Genomic DNA, 19,380 nt, shown 5'->3' with positions numbered 1-19,380 from the left:
ATCTCTCTCTCTCTCTCTCTCTCTCTATATATATATATATATATATAATTTTCTAAAAGGATTATCACTAAACTTAATATTTTTGGATTTAATTTTAATAGCTGCCATTTGAGCTGTTCACTGTAATTCATGGCATTTTTCTTTTGCAGCTTTTGCAGAGCTTTTGGACAATTCTTTGGATGAGGTACTTGCAATTTTTTACTTCTCGAATCTGGCCAGATACATATTCTTGTTTTTGTATCTTATAAATGCTTGCTTTTCAGGTCATCAATGGAGCTACATATGTTAACATAGACATGTTGGAAAATAAGAAGGACAAGAACAAAATGCTATTGATTGAAGGTATTTTTTTCGAAACAAGTTACTGATTGAAGTTACGGATATTTGTTTATTGTCAATTTTATTTTGTTAGTCGTAGTCTTAGGTATCAAGTCTATTATATTTCGTCTAGAATTGCCAGAACGGTGGAATGGAGAATGGAATAGAATTGGAATTAATCTTCCCGCCCTGCATTCCGGTCCATTTCGATCATTCCGGATGAAACACGGCAAAATAGGCTGTTCCAGATGGAACTGTGCGAAAACTTACACATACCAGAAACACGAATTTTTGTGGCATTTTTTTTTTTGGGTTTTGCATTTTTGTCCTCTTTTAGCGACCATTTTGTTTTCATTTGAAGGCTGTTTGATGTCTTTTAACCCTCCAGAACGAATGAGTGAGGTAAATCCACATCAAAACCCGTTTTTAATCTTCTGCAAACCTATGATTCAGCCGACACTTCGAATTTATTACCGACACACGTGTCCTGCCGTGTCCGACACGACACGCTTGTCCACCCGTGTCGACACTCATTTGGACACTTTTAAATGTACTGCTATAAGTGTTAGACTTAATTTGGCTGTGTGGACACGTTTTTGTGCTGTGTCAAGTGTGACATTCTATTTTATTATTGCATATTGTGGTTACCTCCTCTATTATTAAATCTTCTTTTATTATAAACTCTTGTTAGCTCTTCTTTAACTAATATTTGCCGTCGTATCATATATATACTTTCTATTTTAGGCGTGTCCCCGTTTCTAAATTTTGGGGGTTCGCCGTGTCCAACACTCCGTGTTCGTGTTGACACGCGACACCTGTGTCCGTGTCCACAAATCATAGTGCAAAACCCATTTCTTCCCTAAAACTTTACCCCTTTCTATATGTTTTCCACGGTTTGATCTGTTTAATCAATCAGTCCTACCATCTGACATGATGGTGCAACCTATCTTCTTCCACTCTTTCTTATAGTCTTCTACCATTGACTCTATGTTTTCTACTTACTGCTCCTGTCGGGTAGCTGCTACATCCTCACTCCAACGGTTCTGCCCATAGGGGTGATAATAGGGATGCGGTGTTCCTCTGACGGTTTTGCCGATCTGGTAGTTGCTATGTCCTCGCCTTGTCGCCCCTATCAATTTATTTTACTTATATGATTAGATGTTCTGATTATTCGTTTGAATAATTCTTTCAAATATTATTGAAAAATGGAGTTCATAAATTACAGTAAGGGAAGTGATATATCTGCCCCTTTTGATTACTAGGGACACCCAGCTCCAGCGTACGTGGCAATCAGGCCCATTGAATTCTTCTGACGTCAAGTACATCAGCCCCACTTTAGTCATTGATACACTGGCTCTGGGTGTCCCTGGTAATCAAAAGGGGCGGATATATCACTTCCCTTACATAATATGTACTATAAAATATACTTGGCAGTCAAATATTATTAAATAATAGAGTTCATAAATTAATTGTGTATGGTATAGCCATGTAATAGAGTTCATAAATCACAGTAATTGTCTATAGTATAACCATGTAATATGTACCATATAATATTCTTAGCGTTATAGATATCTGTATTCTTGACATATGGAGGACAACATTCCCAAGAGGTGTCAAATAATCTTTCCTATAAGTAGCTTCTTGTTCCTGAGTGGGATATACGTGTGCTATCTGCCTAAGTCTGCTCTTCAATTGCGAGCTTGTGGTTTCAGAGAAGGTTTATAATATTGAACGGATGAAACCAGCTTCTGAGTTCTATATGGCAGATTGCCAAGATTGGTTGGGTTGTTCAAGAACTACATTATGTCTTTGAGACCACATGATTCATTATATGTCGAATAAAACTACATTATGCTGCTAACAAGAAGATTCAAGGTTGGAATGGTGTGGAGTGAAGCGCTAATTAGCGATTTAATAATAACACAAGATGAAAGGAAGTCCTATAGCATATACAGGTCAAGCTTTGTGTTGGCAGTCACAATGGAAGTGGTGGTGTTTTGGATATTTCTCAAAGTCACATCTAGAGAGTTCTTGGCTGATCTATAGGTTGATGATGACTCATTGCTTACTAACAGATTACTTGGGAAGGATGTATATCCACCTTTGAAACTTTATCATCAAGTTCAGAAAACATGGATATTCTTCTATCTACTGAAGAGGAAACTCAAAAGCCGATAAGTTGTCCAATTTTAGCTTTCTTCTGTTATGGAATCCTAAACACTGGGATCATATGCTGTTCTTCTTGTTTTGTCTTCTTTGTTGTTCGTTCTTTCTTTTGTAACGTTGGGCTTGGTTAGTAAATTAATTTCACCTATTCAATATAAAGAGAACTGCCTTATACATTAGTTCTTGTAGGTTCTCTTGAATTCATCTTATGTTCATTTTCATTTGAGGAAAGGATGCGGTCTGAATGCAACCTCCGACTGTGTTGTTCCAATATTTTGCTATTCAAATTGCTAGTAATTCTGGGTTCTAAATGCTGTCAACATAATGTTTGTTCAGTTCTCTATGCTTTCTAAAATACAATTATTGATTTTGGTATTTGCAGATAATGGTGGTGGAATGGATCCAGACAAAATGCGAAAATGCATGTCTCTTGGATATTCTGCGAAAAGCAAAATAGCAAACACTATTGGACAATGTGAGCCCTCACTCTCTTCCCAGGAAAAGATTTATCAACATGTACTTAAGATCATTCAAAAATTGCATTTTCTTTGTCTTTAATTTTAATTCTTATTCTGTTCCAGATGGAAATGGGTTTAAAACGAGCACCATGAGACTTGGAGCAGATGTGATTGTGTTCTCTCGTTGTCGTGGAAAAGATGGAAAAAGGTTTGCATTTTGTTTGCATACAATATGCAGTCACATCTTATATATTTGGTCTCTAGCATTACCTATGATGGTGTTTTTACAGTTCAGAAATTAAATAGTAAGGTCAGCCATGATTTAACTTCAAATGGTTGCATGCATTACGTTATGCATTTTTGTAAGGCGAGAGTGATGTCCACTTGTATTTGGAACTTATGATTATGTTTCCTTTGCTTGATTTGTTATAATTTTATTAGGGATGGGGGGAAGGGTAATTATCTTGTTTTGTACTTTAGGTTTGACCACTAGATTCCAGAAGACTAGTGACAAGATTCCTTTGGTTGGTTTGTGATCTCATATTTTTTGTGTTATTTCTTACCCCTCCATGATTAGGGGTGCAGCTCGGGTCGGGTTGGATCGGGTTGAGGCCAACCCTAACCCAACCCAAGATAGCATTCCCTCAACCATAACCCAACCCAACCCGAGCCTCCGGTTGAGGATGGTCAACCCTAATCCAACCCGCCTCTAAATCTCTCAACCCTAACCCAACCCATCTAACCCTAAATCGGGTTGTGTTGAGTCGGGTTGGTTCGGGTTCACCTTGGTTCAAATAGAAAAATACAATAACCCCAAGAAAATCAAGATAAAATTAGCGGACGGAGGTCGGGTTCGGGTCGGGTCAGGTTGCCAAGGCCTCAACCCTAACCCAACCCGAAATTAAATTGGGTTGGCTTTTCCCAACCCTAACCCAACCCAACCCAACCCGAGCCAAAGTCGGGTTGAACCTGTCGAGTTCAGGTTGAGCCCGGCCCAAGTTGCACCCCTATCCTCTTTTGTTAAAATCTTACGATTTACGATTTGAATCTTACGATTCAAATCGATTCGTGGGTTGAACAATTCAAATCGGACGAAGAATCCTTTTTCGTAAAAATCTTACGATTCAAGTACGATTCGACTTTGAATGGTGTGAGTTTTACGGTTTTTACGATTCTGTCTGTTTTGGATTTTAAGAACTGATTGTGATTTCAAAATGCTTTGTTTATTGCTGGCATTTCTTTGTATAATGATTATTTTAGATTTGAGTATGTGCTTTGTTTGCTGTTGTGATTGTTAAAGTATAAAAGATAAATACTGCCTTCCTCCAACAGCTTAAGCTTTTGGAGAAGTTGGTAAGTTAACATGGTATCAGAGCCCTAGGGTTTCTGATCCCTAGGGAAACTCCGTAGCCTCCATCTTCTTCGCCCCCCCGAAAACCCTAACCCAATCCTCCATCATCTTCCTCCCTAATCCTAACCCTCATCCCCCACGCCCACGCCTCTCTCTTGTTGGGACCCGGGTAGAACTCGCCCTCAAAAGCTAGCTGTTAAGGGGAGGGAACCCATTCCCTTATAAGCCCATCCACATCGTTACACTTATCCGATGTGGGACTATTTTCCTTTCACGTGGAACCCCGCAAAAATCTCCCCCTCCACGTGGAAGCATCATGGACAATCTTGCCCTCCACGCGGCAGGAACGTGGGAACTACAAGATCTTCCCCGAGGGATTTTTCCGTCCTCGGAGGCATACCGGGGTTACCACATGCCCAGCTCTGATACCACTTATTGCCTCAAGCCACTAGAGCATGTTGGAGATTGGTATCAAAGCCAAAGGTCTCGAGTTCAAAGCGCCCGGATAGCAAAAATCCACACGTGCGGGGGGGTGGGGGAGGGAGAGGGGTAGAGGTGTTAAAGTATAAAAGATAAATACTGCCTTTCTCCAACAGCTTAAGCTTTTGGAGAAGTTGGTAAGTTAACGGTGATAAATTATATAATGACTTATTATATGATAATATAGTTTGTGCTTTGTTTAGTAATTTATTGTGCGGTGAATATGGTTTGTGCTTCAGATTACTAATCATGGAATTCTATATTTAATTTAACAGTTTCAAATGGAAAATAGATAATTACTCATTTTATTCTTATTTTTTACCTTTTTATATTTTTGTATATTTTTTCTCCTTTTTATATATAAATCTGAAAAAATCTTACGATTTATTATCTGATTTACGATTCGATAATATTCGAACCCTGTTACGATTTACGATTCAATTCCGATTTTCAGAATCTTGCCCCTATCCATGATACGAGACAAGAATGAAAAGATAGAAATATTTCCATGAGGTTAAGGGAATAGAGATAAATGGAAAGATAATGATACTTTTTCTAATAAGAAATAGTTGCTAAAGAAGAGAAAATAGTTCTGAAAAGAAGATTACATTTTATGGATGAGGAAGAAGGATATATGTTTTTTATGGGACAAGATAAATTCGTGTGAAAGTGAAAGTATATGATTTCATTATGTACAAATGATGATTATAGTGACATGCACAAAAAGAAGCAAATGCTGAAATCCCTTATTGAAAGGTGTGTTTGACTACTTTCTAGCATACATTACAAAAACCAAATTCCCTAACCTAGGAGAAACTATTAAGACTTGGAGATACATAGACTAATCCAAAGAAATGGCATCAAATTTATGCAGACCAAGTGCACTGTACAAAAATATGCTCCTGGATTCCTCTCTGAAACCATAGAACATACACCATTTCGCAAATTCTCTTCTTTTATAGTTGGTTCCCACTAATACTTTACCATGTATTTTCAACCAACCTACCACTCGAGAAGCAATAGAATCCAATATAATAGGAAAGCTTTGCCCAAATGACAAAGATGAGGTCACAGAGGCAGCCTTACATTTGTTTGTTGTTTGCATCCTTGTTACTGTGACCAGCTTGGTCGTTCATTGTTTCCCCCATTCTCGTCTTTATTAAAATTGTGATTCACCTTTCAGAGAAAAAATAACATTATATGATCTCAAGAAACATCATAGTAAAATAACTTTGTCTAAAACATTGTGTTGACATGTTCAAAACTTTGTGTTGGAAGCCCAACATTATTTGTGGCTTGTGTATTGCTAGTGAATAATTCAATTTTTAAAGTTTGAAATAACTTCCTATCATATGCTCTTTTGGAGATTGGTTGAATGCTCCTTACCTGTTTTTTACTAATGGAAGGAAGTCTCGAATTTTAGTTCCTTCGGTCATTTATCTCTATTTTCAACTGTTAGACAACTTGTCTCCAGCTTATCTGATCTTTTGCTGATGGTTGAACAAAAACCTTTATCAGAAAAAGGAACAGATTGTTGTAAGCATTTTGATTATCAATGGGTTTTTGTGGTTCTTATGTCTTTGTCCATCGTTGTGGGGTTATATTTTTACATCTAGAATCCATGCTTGTTTAGAGGGCGAGCCTTGGCGAAACGGTAAGGTTGCTCCATTGTGACCTGGTGGTCACAGGTTCGAGTCACGGAAACAGCCTCTCTGCAAAGCAGGGGTAAGGCTGCGTACATCTAGCACTCCCCAGACCCCGCAATGGCGGGAGCCTCGTGCACTGGGCCGCCCTTTTTTAATCTGTGCTTGTTTAATTGTTGGAAATCTTTAGTTGTTTCTTGCATTTTCCCTTAATATGTTCTACATTGCTTTCCTATTGAAACTAACTGATAATTTCTGGAATTTGGCATTTAGCTCCACACAGAGCATTGGATTGCTGTCCTACACATTTTTGAGGAGCACTGGCAAGGAAGATATTGTAGTCCCCATGGTAAAAACATTTGCAAATTATCGTATGTCTTGAATGTCTAAATTTTTCCCAACTCTATGGAAAAAACATTCTTTTCCACCAGAGGCATCGCATGCTGCATGATCTTTATGTTGAATTGAAGTAATTTGACAAAACAATCTGCACTTCATTTTTTTTCTTGACCATAAAATGCTTGTGGATATTATCACTAAGGAGTCTTTTATCTAGTGGTATCACCACAGGAAATTTTGTATAGTTGGTCCATTTCTATGAAAAACCCTTCTTCTCTGCAACCAAATTTTGTATAGTTGGTCCATGGATTGCTTGTTATGGTCTTGCTCTATTTCTTACAACCCTATTTGTGAAGAGGCTTATGTTTCCGTTCATGGTTGTCCTTGCATTGAAATGCTAAGCTTGACTATGTGAAAGAAGGAAAAGCTTGGAACAAGTTGATTCGATCATCTCCTATTGATTGGAATAGAAATGTAGAAACCGTAGTGCAGTGGTCTCCTTATTCAAGTGAAGCAGATCTTCTTCAACAGGTAATTTTACTTCTATTTTCCTTGAAAAAGTTTCTTTTGTCCCAATATAGATTTGATATGCTAAAGATATTTTTTCGATTTTCTTTTCCATGTCTTTAATTTTTATTTTCCCTCTCTATTGAAATTTGAGCGATGATTGGGTTCCCTCCATTTAGGGTTCCCTCCATTTAAACTTCAGTTTGCTTCGGTGATACATTTTCTTAGGTTTATCTATATAGTAACTATGATAAGGATGTGCCATGGTAGTTTTGTTTGTGTTATTTTACCCAAGAATTACATAACTACTATTAATTACAAGTTAAACACTGACATCAATTTTCAATGAGGCCTTATATCTATGCGAAGTGTTGTACCTTATATTGATTATGCATGTACTAGACAGTTTGAGTAATTTTTCTATGGAAAAGTTGTATTCTGCGTAACATGGAGGATTTGCTAGATGTGGTTTATCTTGATCAAGTAGGGGTGCAACTCGGGTTGGGTTCAACCTGAAAAAAAGTCGGGTCGGGTCTGGTTGGGTGTTTTTCCGGTCGGGTTTGGGGTGGGTTTTCCTAACCCGGGTTGAGTTCGGGTCGGGTTCAAGTTAAAGGCTTGGGCAACCTGACCCGAGTGAAACCCGACATTTTTTTTTATCATTTTTTTAGTATTTAGTAAGCTTAAAAACTTGGGTTGGTTTGGATTGGAACTCGGGTCGGGTCGGGTTATGGATGGAAAAAAGGGTTCCTTGGGTTGGGTCGGGTTGGAACTCGGGTCGGGTCGGGTTCGGGTTGAGTAAATGGTTCCTCCGGTTGGGTTCGGGTTGGCCTCAACCCGACCCGAGTTGCACCCCTATGATCAAGTGAATAACATTTTTATGGAATGATTTTTTTCTTGAACCATTTGTTTATTTAGCATTGGGTACAAATATCATTCTGCATGATTATGCGAGAGAGCATTTCGAGCTTGTTGGCACAAGTCATTACAATTATGCAGATGCAACTGCAATTTGGCTCTTGCCATGCTTTTTATGAAGCATGACCCAGCCTGTGCATTTTCTTGTTCCTATATACATGCAAAAGGCGCGTGACACCTTTTTTTGTAGTCTGAAATATTATTGAGCTTCGCATATTTTTGTGTTTGGGACTTTAAGATGCTTAGAAAGCAAGAACATTGTATTCAATGTGTATCTCACTTTTGGATCCCTCTTTTTCGTCATTTGATCATATGGGTGCACTCGATTCCCTTTTTTCTACTGTTACACATGTTAACCGAGGATTCAAACATGATTATGCGAGAGAGCATTTCGAGCTTGTTGGCACAAGTCATTACTATTATGCAGATGCAACTGCAATTTGGCTCTTGCCATGCTTTTTATGAAGCATGACCCACCCTGTGCATTTTCTTGTTCCTATATACATTCAAAAGGCTCATGACACTTTTTTTTGTAGTCTGAAATATTATTGAGCCTCGCATATTTTTGTGTTTGGGACTTTAAGATGCTTAGAAAGCAAGAACATTGTATTCAATGTGTATCTCACTTTTGGATCCCTCTTTTTCATCATTTGATCATACGGGTGCACTCGATTCCTTTTTTTCTACCGTTACACATGTTAACCGAGGATTCAAACATAGGTTTTGGAAACCCGCAACGCCCCCCCCCCCCCCCCCCCCCCCACACACACACACACCACCACCACCCCCACCACCACCAAAAGAAGAAGAAGAAAATTCATGATTGCCATGCACCAAAATCATCCGAGAAAAAATAGGTTTAGGACTTTTGATTTCGTTTAGTTTCTAAGTCATGACCACAATCTGATGAAAAGTTAGCTCATTCAAATGTAAATTGCCTGTATAAACTTTTGTAAAAGACAACCCTGAATTTGGTGCTTGGGTTGTGGTGAAAAATTTGATTCAATGCATTGGCTTTTAATTGTTATTAACAGGAGTTTGGCAATGCTACATGACCACCCTCTTTTGTTGTTTGCACAATTGTTGTCTTCTAACAGAAACCGATGCTTTATTTCTTATTTATTTATTTACTTGAATATTCTATTTTTGCAGTTCAATTCATTGGAAGCTCAGGGTACACGGATAATCATTTACAATCTTTGGGAGGATGACCAAGGACAAATGGAACTTGATTTTGGTGCTGATCAAAATGTAAGTCTTTAATATACCTTATCCATTGGTAATGTTATGACCAAGGTTTCACTAGACTTTTTCTGGTGAACTGCATTGTTCGGTGACACATTTGCTTTTTCACTTGGTTGATGATTTGTTTGACTGTAATTAGTGACAACATTTTTGTATGGCAGGACATTCAAATTAGAGGCGTCAACCGGGATGCGAAGAAAATACAAATGGCAAAACAGTTCCCTAACTCTAGGCATTTCTTGACATATCAACATTCTTTGAGGGTATTTTATGTCATTCTCCAATTCTATTTGATAGATGATTTTAGATGGCCTTGTCAAACATGGTAGCCTTCTTTTATTGACATATCAAAACAGTCCCTTATTGTTTATTGTAGTCTTTTGCTACTAAACATGCCTTTTACTTGTTAATTGTGTCATCTTCCTTTTGCTTGAGCTTGTAAAACTATTCTTGTAAAACTATTTACAACCATGGATATTTTTCTCTTGAGGTCTAAGTATAATCTTTCATATGTTGTCTAACATTGTAGCCTTTTTTTATTGACATATCAAAACAGTCCCCTATTGTTTATTATAGTCTTTTGCTACTAAACATGCCTTGTACTTGTTAATGGTGTCATCTTCCTTTTGCTTGAGCTTGCAAAACTATTTACAACCATGTATAATTTTCTCTTGAGGTCTAAGTACAACCTTTCATGTGTCATGTAAAGCACTGATTTCATTTTCCTTAGCTTCTGCCCATTTGTCATGTCTTTTAGCTTCCTCAAACCATGGATTCAAATTTCAGTTCCGGTCGCCGAAACCAAAGTTTCGGCAAAATCCCGAAATGTCGGCTGAAATCATGTAAAAAAATTAAAAAAACAGCATTTCCGGGCGATTGTGTCCTTATCATTGGTCGGTTCTTTTTAGGCGACGATGTTCATGCCGTCGACCTAGTCTCCAGATGATGGTGTCCCATCTTTGGTTAGTTATCTTCTCCCTCCTTTTCTTCCTATCTTCAAGTGACGATGTTCATGCCGTCGACCTTGTCACCATATGGTGGTTTCTCCAGTATTGGTTGGTTATCTTCTCCTTTTCTTCTTCTCTCTAGGTGACGGTTTCCCCATTGACCTTGTCTCCGATGGTTTCCCCATCGGTGGTTATTTTCTCTTGGCATTGTACTTCTTAGTCAGTGTTCTCGCTCGTGGTGCTTCGTCGTTGCTCATGTGCGCACCTTTGGTGTGCCTATTTTGCTCGTGGATCGTTGCCATTTCCCTGCCGAGGTGTCACCGTTCGATCCTTCGTGGTTTGCAGATGTATTTGCCGGGCTCTCATTCAGGGGGAGGCCCTGTTTTTTATCGCTCTCGCTATCATGCTATTTCAGGGGGAGCTGCTCTTTTTTTATGGTCGTTGATCTCGATGCTGTTCATGGTGGTCGTTGCCTTTTGTTTATGCTTTTCATTATGTATTTACCACATCAACTTGATGAGTGTTATACCAAGCTGGATGTGTATACGAGATTATGTATTTTTTGTTATTTTTAGTTGTTGTTGTAGTTTTCTTTGTACCAAGCTAGAGTTCCATGGCATAATACACTCCAGCTTGAGGGGGAGTGTTGAATAACATGTAAGGGTAGTTTAGGTATTACTTGTATTCTTAGGGGTATAGTAGTCATTGTACATTGGATGCCCTATTTGGGCCTATATATACATCGTATACATGAGGAGCTCCCTTAGGGGATACTTTCTGTCTCTCTACTCCTCTTCTTCTTCCTCTCTTTTAACCCTACCCTAACCTCATTTCTAACACCCTTCATTGAAGGACACACGACATGGGATTAGAATGTTCTTGGATGAGAGGAAATATCAACAGTAGCCACAATATTTGTCACTATATTTGACAATATACACATCAGAACCTTTGGAGATAACTTCTTGGGTTAGGGTTAGGGATAGAAAATAAAAGAAAAGAGGGAAAGAGAAGAAGTATGCTGTTCTTGTTGAAGCACTACTCCGGAATTAGACCCTAGGCTCTGATACCGTGTCCTATGAAGTCTAATCTCCATAGAAGAAGGAAAAGAAGAGAAGAAGAGAAGTGAGGGAGAAAGCGAAAGTCTAAAGAGACTACTCACATAATGTCATATACATACACACACACACACACACACACACACACACCCCACACACACATATATATATATATATATATATATATATATATATATATATATATATATATATATATATATATATATATATATATTCATGACACTATTAGGGTTACATAACAATGATGGAAATGCCCTCAAGGTATAATATATATCCCTCTCAGAAATAAATGCATTTTCATTTCCATCATGACCAAAACACATGCTGAAATCAAAACCTGAAACCATATTCACTGGCGGCAAGGGAAAGAAATTAATCAATATATGCTTAAGGATGGTTACTTATTCTGTGGACCCCAATTGTGTTTTCTTGATTGATACATTCGAAAGTTAATAGTTAAAGATTTACACGAAGGTGGCCTCAATGGGCACTTCAGCATAGAGAGAAGACAATTGCACTTGTTGAGAAGAAATACTTTTATTAACTTCTGCAGTGAGATGTCGAGCGAATTTTTAAGCATTGTCATACTTGTGAGTTGTTGAAGGGCCAATCACAGAATATTGGACTCACACACCACTCCCAATTTCGATTATTCCATGGGACCCTACCGGCATGAATTTCATTTTAGGCCTTCCCCAGACTCATTGAGGCTGTGAATATGCCTTTGTAGTAGTTGACCATTTCTTGAGATGGTCCACTTTATCCCATGCACAAAAATTGTTGATGCTTCCATGGTTGCTGATCTCTATTTTAGGAAATAGTGCGATTACAGAAATTAAATAAGTCCATTGTGTTTGACAGGATGTTGAATTTATGAGTCACTTCTAGCCGATGCCTAGGCAGAACATATAAATCCACTCCATGTAGAAGTTGAAAAACTTATCGATGCCAATAATGCCAAGTGCTAGGAGAGTGCTTAATTGCGAAGAAGGGCTAAGATGTATGAAGTGGGTGATCAAGTTGTTATGGTGTATTTGAAAGTCAGAATTCCAAAAGGTAAATATCACAACCTGGACGCAAAGAAATTTGTGCCTTCACAACATTACAAAACGTGGGGCCAATTGCCTATTTGGTGGAGTTCTGCCAGAACTCAACATATACGACTAACGAGGACATGATGAAGAGGGTATAATGGATGGGCAGATTCATGGATGATCAATTTCCTAAAAGGCCAGCAGAATAGATTGAAAGTATACTTTAAAGCCCGTACTTACACAAAATGGAGTTATAGAGAAATCCCTTAGGAAGTGTAAGGCCAAACCAACCACCGAAAATACATGGATGATAAAGACTGGATTCCAGCATCCTTTCCATTTGTATGTGGAAGTTGACTCGTCAGAACCAAGTTATCTGTCAGTGTTGGCCTCAAAGCTTCGTCTTTTTTATTCCTTTTTCCGTTAGGATTAGGTTGGGTCAGGTATTAATATCTATTTTATTCTTTTTTGGGTTATTTAGTAGTATAAAGGTACTTTGGGGATTTTATTAATGAAAACATTAGAGGATGGACCATTAGGAGAGGGCGTAGGGCGTTTGTAGACAGTCTGACCGGAGATTTGAAGTTGCTGTTTGTGGAAACCTCTGGTAGGGTTTTCTAATGCACACCTCATAGATTTACTGATGGTGATAACTTCTATGTTGATGATATTCTAGATAATACGCTGTCTGTTTCAGTTAAATTGGCTGAATTTCTCCATTTCCAGTTTAATTTTGTGATGGTCTCTGGTCTGTCAATTAGCAACACTCTTTGTTAAAAAAATTTAACCTATCTTATGTGCACATTTGATTGTTTGATCTCTGTCATAGTGGATGTTCAGCATTTCGATTTTGAATGTTAACATTTCATCTCAATATATGCAGAGTTACGCATCAATTCTCTATCTCAGACTTCCGCATGGGTTCAGAATGATTTTACTTGGCAAAGATATTGAGCACCACAACATAGTACATGATATGATGCTTAATCAAGAAATTACATACCGACCACAACCAAATGGTGATGGGGTTCCAAAGGATCCAAATGTAATACACTAATACTTTCCAAACTTACCATTTTTATTGAAATACGGGTTTCCCGTCTAAATTATTGATGCCTGATACTTTTGTTGCATATTATTGTGGCTATTAGATGGTTGCTGTGGTGACAATTGGGTTTGTAAAGGATGCGGAAGATCATATTGATATTCAAGGATTCAACGTTTATCACAAGAATCGACTTATTAAGGTTTGTTCAGTTGTTTTCTTATTAGTTAAAATTAATCAGCTGAACCAGAATGCAAGATATTTCTCTTTAACTTCTCATTTCCTTGAGGTGATCTGTTGCTTGTGATGGGCTCCCTTTTGTTGCAGTGTGGGCCATTGTGGTCTTTTAACAACTCAAGTGATTGATTACAAATGACTTAAATGCTCCTATGACTTAATATTTTCGTAATAAGCATGTGAGCCCCATTTTAAGCACCTACAACTTAAAGAAACAAAGTGATTATTTTAATTGTAAAGGAAACCAAGTGATATTGGTGGGAAATGACCGTGGTATCCCTCCTATAACTTGAAGGACTTAAAAGACATCTAAAGGATACTTAAAAAAAAATTATAATACGGACACTAGGATGGTCCCCATCATCATGTCTAACTTAACTAAAACCTCGTGACACCCACATCTTGAGCCAAGCGATACAAGGCCATAAATCCTTCTTAAGTCCCTACCTAGACCTGAGGCACATCCCTTATACACCCCAATCCGCTAAACCCTCCGACTTGGCTGCTCAAAATGCATTCTAAAAGTGTCATGTCATTTTGCAGTTTATGCTTTGAAAGCATGTATTCATTTCCCAACACTCTTGATGTTGAATATTGAATGCTCAGTGGATCTTCTTCATTTCTTCATATACAACTATTTATGTCTACTTTGGGACCCTATTAATTTTGACCATGCTCCTGATATTCTATATCAACTATACTTACCCACATTTTGGCAGTGTTGTGGCTGTTGTTTTCATTTTGCTGAAGCGGTTAGGTTGTTCTCCTTTGTTTGTCTTTGCCGTTTTGTTGGGTGGCCTTTGGCTCCCTTTTGATAGTTTGTTTGCCCTTCTTCTGATGTGCGAGGGGCTTGCTTTTCTGTTTTCTTGTAGTATCTTTATTGATCTTTCTTAATATATCTGGTCGGGGTCCGCCTAACCCCAGCTTACCTATTTCAAAAAAAACTATACTTACCCACAGTTTTTTCCCCATTGTATCAGCCATTTTGGAGGATTTGGAATGCTGCAGGAAGTGATGGGCGCGGGGTAATTGGTAGGGATTTTATATTGGCTATCTCGCTATCATTGATTAGAGGGCAGGTGACACTAAGGTCCTTTTTAATGCATGTTTTTTTGTGACAGGTGTATTAGAGGCTAATTTTGTTGAACCAGCTCATGATAAACAGGGTTTTGAACGCACAACAGTGCTTGCAAGACTTGAGGCAAGATTGGTTCAGATTCAGAAAACATACTGGTTTGTTCTTGTCATTCTTTTTGTCTTAGGTCTGACCCCAAACAGCAAAATCATAGATTTTAATTTTTGAAGTGAATTCTAACCATTATTTCATTCAGGAGAACCAACTGCCATAAGATTGGTTATGCTCCTCGACATCCCAAGAAGTTAATAAATCAGTCTTCCATTAAAGGTATCTTTCTTTACGGGGTATTTTTAAACAAGGATTCAAATTTTGGTTTCGGTTTCGGCCTCAGCCGAAAATGGAAATTCGGTGGCAATTTCGGTTTCCGTGGAAATTTCGGTGAAAATCTTATAATTTTGACCGAATTTTTTAAATTTCAGTTTCGGTTTTAAATTTCGGTCCCGGCTGAAATCCGAAATTTCTGTATTTTGGCCGAAATTTAAAACCCTGTTTTTAAAATCTTTTGTGAAGAGGAAATGATGGGAAATATCTTCATAATCTGCTTAAGTAGTCTTACTGTGTGTAGATGACGTTTACTTATTTCATCGAATTATTGCTTTTTATGCCTCCTTCTGTGAGGTTGATCTCTACTCCTATTACAGAGACTTCACCCGAGGTTCCCGAGACATTGTCAAGTAATTTGAGGAATTTCACTTCCACAAGCTGTGTGACTCCTCTTGCCAGCAGGTCACAAGATACAACCCATACTCCTCTTGTGGGGAGAGATCTCTTGGGTGTCGGATCTTCTAAAATCGGGGATGTGAAACATGTGAGTGGACATGTCTCCACTGGGGCAGAAAATGGAAAGACAGTATCAAAGTTTGGAAAGGAAAAAAGCTGTTCCCCACAATCAATGTTACATGCGAGTTCATCTGAAGATGATGAGAGTGGCCATGAAAATCATTGTTGCCCTCTTGAGAGACAGGTAAATGAATGTGGTGGCTAATTTTTCCAGCAAAAAAATGGGCTATTTTTCGTTGAATAAGTATCCTGTGATTTATGTAGATATTTCATTTTATCAATGTATTACATAACTAGATTTTTTTTTTTTCATTTTTCTCATGTTTCCATCACACATTTTGGGTGCTTTTTTTTTGTGTGTGTGTGTGTGTGTGTGTGTTGGGGGGGAGTGTGTGTATAATGAGCTCTTTTTTTCTTATAATGAAACTTAATACCAAAATAATGAGCTCTTTTTTTTACTTCATGTCCCATGCACATCAAAGGACATTAAAGTCTTTTAGGTGATTTGTTTGACCGATTATAGACATATGAAGCGAGAGAAAATTAATAACATATGATGGAGGGACAGTAGGAATTTCCAACATTTTCCATTAAGTTCGTATTGTTCATCAATTCACATCAACTATCTAAATTAAGCCTTTATTCAATATGTTTATATGCCCAACCAATATAAACAAACCCGTTTCTCAATTATGTCTTTGGTCTCTCCTTGGGTCAAATGGCGTATACTGTATAGAGTTGATGTTTTCAAATGTGCAGGCTGAGTGGCTGTGTCTGTCCTTAGGCACACTATTAGTGCCAATGTTTATTTTGTGGTGCGAGAATGTTCGTCACATACCATGTGTTTAAACTTGCAGGCAGCTAATAGTACATATAATGGAAGTGGATCTAGCCTTGGGAACTCTGATCCATATGCTCTGAAGCGGTTGGAAGAAGAAAATCTCGAACTAAATGAAAGGTGGTTATGCAGTCTTTTTTAACCTTAAGTATTGATTTGGATTATTTGGTTGCTTAAATATTTTGGTCGCATCCTGGTTATGAAATGTTCTATTTTTACAGATTACAGAAATCAGCGGAATCAATGGTCATGGCTGTTGACTGTGAAAGAGATAGAAACAAATCGCTAAATGCTATAGTAAGTGTGATATTATTCTCTTTCTATCATTACATCCTAATCTTTCATCATATTCCTTGCATTATTTTAAGAAGCAACGAATAATGTAGGTTAGTTGGTAGTTGACTTCCATATCTTCAATATCTTTCCTACACACATTTGCTGATTTCTTTGATTTTAGCTTTCTTAGATTAGTTGATAGTCATTTTTATTATTCGTTGCCTCATAAGAGCATACTTTGTTTGAATTCTTTGCTTAGTGCAAAATGACGAGACACATTCATGATGTTTGCTTTCTTTATTTTGTGGCCATTATGTTGACATGAATAAATTTTATCAGGCATGTTGAAATACAACAAACTACATGGTTCATATACTTTTTACTGATCTTAGATTGAAGATTTCATCTGAAATATCTAGACATAATCTCTAATTGTTGATTTGATGTGATAAGAAATAGGGGAAAGAGGGGAAAAAAGAAGAAGAGGAAGTGAATTAGGATGGGAACAACTTCTATGATTCAACCATGGAAACATGATTAAACGATTGAGATTTTAAGATTATCCATGAGTAAATTTAATTATGCAAACAATCTACACATATGCATGCAAATAGTAAGAATTCCAAGAAGTCACAATTCTCACAAATAAGAAATTTCAATAACCCCACTAAATGCATTCCAATCCCATGTACGAAATCTCATAGGGTCTCACAATAGCAATATGCCTATGCTGAAGGTTCTAGACCTAAATGAGGCTTTTGAGTAGGTTTTGAGTTGAACAGACACAAGTCGAGCAATTGTCGAAGGATACTGGGATGGTGTAGACTATGGGGTTAGGATATATGGGTGAAAGGAATGAGTAAATATTAAGGGGCTTGGGTCCTACAATAGGTGATTAGGTTAGGGAGAAATTCCTACAAGGTTTATGATAGGTTTGGATGGGTGCAAATATATGCCGGAATGTTGTCGAAGGGTGCAGGGGAGGGGTAAAATAAATTTTGGACAACATGAAAGTGGCACAAAGCATGAATGGATTGGGATGATGTTTTTAGGGTTGGTGTAACGCCCCGGTCACCGTGTAGATATTGTCCGGTTCTAGGTCGCAGCCCTCCCCGGTTTTGTTTTTCAGCAGAAAATGCGTCTACACAGGGAAGGTGGGGGTCTACACATATAGCCAAGGAACTTTCTCTCCCCACTTCCGATGTGGGAGTATTATAATCCACCCCCCCCTTAAAGGCCCAACGTCCTCGCTAGCATACTGTACTAGAGGAGATACGAGTCATACGGCTTTGATACCCAATCTCGGCATTAGGTCGCTACCAATGAAAAGACAGACAAACACAACTCAAGGGGGTGGCCCAAGGTAAAAATTGAGGGGGTGAATATACTATTCTCTTTAAGTCTTTGCCTTACCCCCTTTTTTGTTTCAATTTTATCTTGTTTTGCAGGTTTTGAAGGTGGTCTGCAGCATGTGAAATGGTGAAGAGGTTGTGTCCAGTACAAGAGGGGTTTTGGACTTGTGGATTTAATGAACTCTCCGAATAATATATTTTTTTGGGTTTTGGCTAGTGTGTTCATCAGTAAAAAAACAAATTGGCTTTGTTTGTGTAACAAGTGCAAAGCTCCATTAAATTAAGTTCTCTTGAATCTGATGGAGTCAAATTTTACAGAGCAAAGCTCTATTGACGCATCACTGTAACTTTTAAGTAATTCTTTTTTTACATGGGTCTCATGGTGTACAAATTGGGGTTTCTGGCATTATGTTAGGGTAGATTGAGTTGCAAGCTTTCATGGGAGTTTTTGTGAAATCAAAAGTAGAGGAATTAGTGTATTATTGTTTGTGTTATTTAGGTTTTTGATGGGTTGTAATTAGGGCTTAAATCTTAAATCAAAATCAAGAAAAATTGAAGTTGAAGATACTTGGAATCTAGATTGAAAAGGAACCCTACATCCTCTTCTCTTCTTACTCTTATTACTCTTCCATCATCAAACAAGATAAATTTACGTGCTCCTGCCTGCTAAGTGCATCTGCCACAACATTCGCTTTCCCCAGATGATAGCTCAATGTAAAGTCATAATCTTTAAGGAATTCGAGGCATCTCCTCTGACGCATATTAACTATTTCTGATCAAAAAGATATTTGAGACTCTTATGATCTGTGAAAACCTCAAACTTCACCCCATATAGATAGTGCCACCAGATCCTCAAAGCAAAAGTACTGCTGCCAACTCTAAGTGATGAGTGGGATAATTCATTTCATGCCTCTTCAATTGCCTCGATCCATAAGCAATGACTTTCTCTGACTGCATGAGAACACATCCCAATCCACTAAAAGATGCATCGTTGTACACAACAAAATCCTCTTCCTCAGAAGGAAGTACTAGAATTGGAGCAGAAGTTAATCGCTTCTTTAATTTCTGGAAGCTGCTCTCACATTCCTCAGTCCAAATAAATTTTGCATTCTTCCTTGTCAACTTAGTCAATGGTCCTGCCAGAATAGAAAAACCCTCGACGAATTTTCGATAGCATCCAGCCAATCCCAAGAAACTCCTTATCTCTGTCGCATTTGTCGGTTGCTTCCACA

The 19,380-nt window shown here is 38.0% G+C and overlaps 1 protein-coding gene across 1 annotated transcript in view; it reads left to right on the top strand.

Annotated features, from left to right (window-relative positions):
- The first annotated feature begins 296 nt into the window (after positions 1-296).
- The window catches only part of LOC143890874 (protein MICRORCHIDIA 4-like), a 28,796-nt gene continuing 9,712 nt past the window's right edge, over positions 297-19,380 (top strand). Inside the window, exons 1-15 of the mRNA XM_077395560.1 lie at positions 297-342; positions 2,867-2,959; positions 3,066-3,150; positions 6,690-6,765; positions 7,158-7,286; positions 9,330-9,428; positions 9,584-9,685; positions 13,366-13,527; positions 13,634-13,729; positions 14,745-14,796; positions 14,886-14,997; positions 15,096-15,169; positions 15,544-15,866; positions 16,540-16,640; positions 16,742-16,817. Coding sequence (XP_077251675.1) covers positions 297-342; positions 2,867-2,959; positions 3,066-3,150; positions 6,690-6,765; positions 7,158-7,286; positions 9,330-9,428; positions 9,584-9,685; positions 13,366-13,527; positions 13,634-13,729; positions 14,745-14,796; positions 14,886-14,997; positions 15,096-15,169; positions 15,544-15,866; positions 16,540-16,640; positions 16,742-16,817 — 1,626 coding nt within the window. The remainder of the gene's footprint in view (positions 343-2,866; positions 2,960-3,065; positions 3,151-6,689; positions 6,766-7,157; positions 7,287-9,329; positions 9,429-9,583; positions 9,686-13,365; positions 13,528-13,633; positions 13,730-14,744; positions 14,797-14,885; positions 14,998-15,095; positions 15,170-15,543; positions 15,867-16,539; positions 16,641-16,741; positions 16,818-19,380) is intronic.

This window comes from Tasmannia lanceolata, unplaced genomic scaffold (assembly GCF_043159265.1).
Source record: "Tasmannia lanceolata isolate RefF3 unplaced genomic scaffold, GAP_Taslan_0.1 ptg000013l, whole genome shotgun sequence".
NCBI classification, from domain to species: domain Eukaryota; kingdom Viridiplantae; phylum Streptophyta; class Magnoliopsida; order Canellales; family Winteraceae; genus Tasmannia; species Tasmannia lanceolata.
Note: the sequence above shows the minus strand (reverse complement) of the source record. Positions and strands in the feature narration are given on the sequence as shown.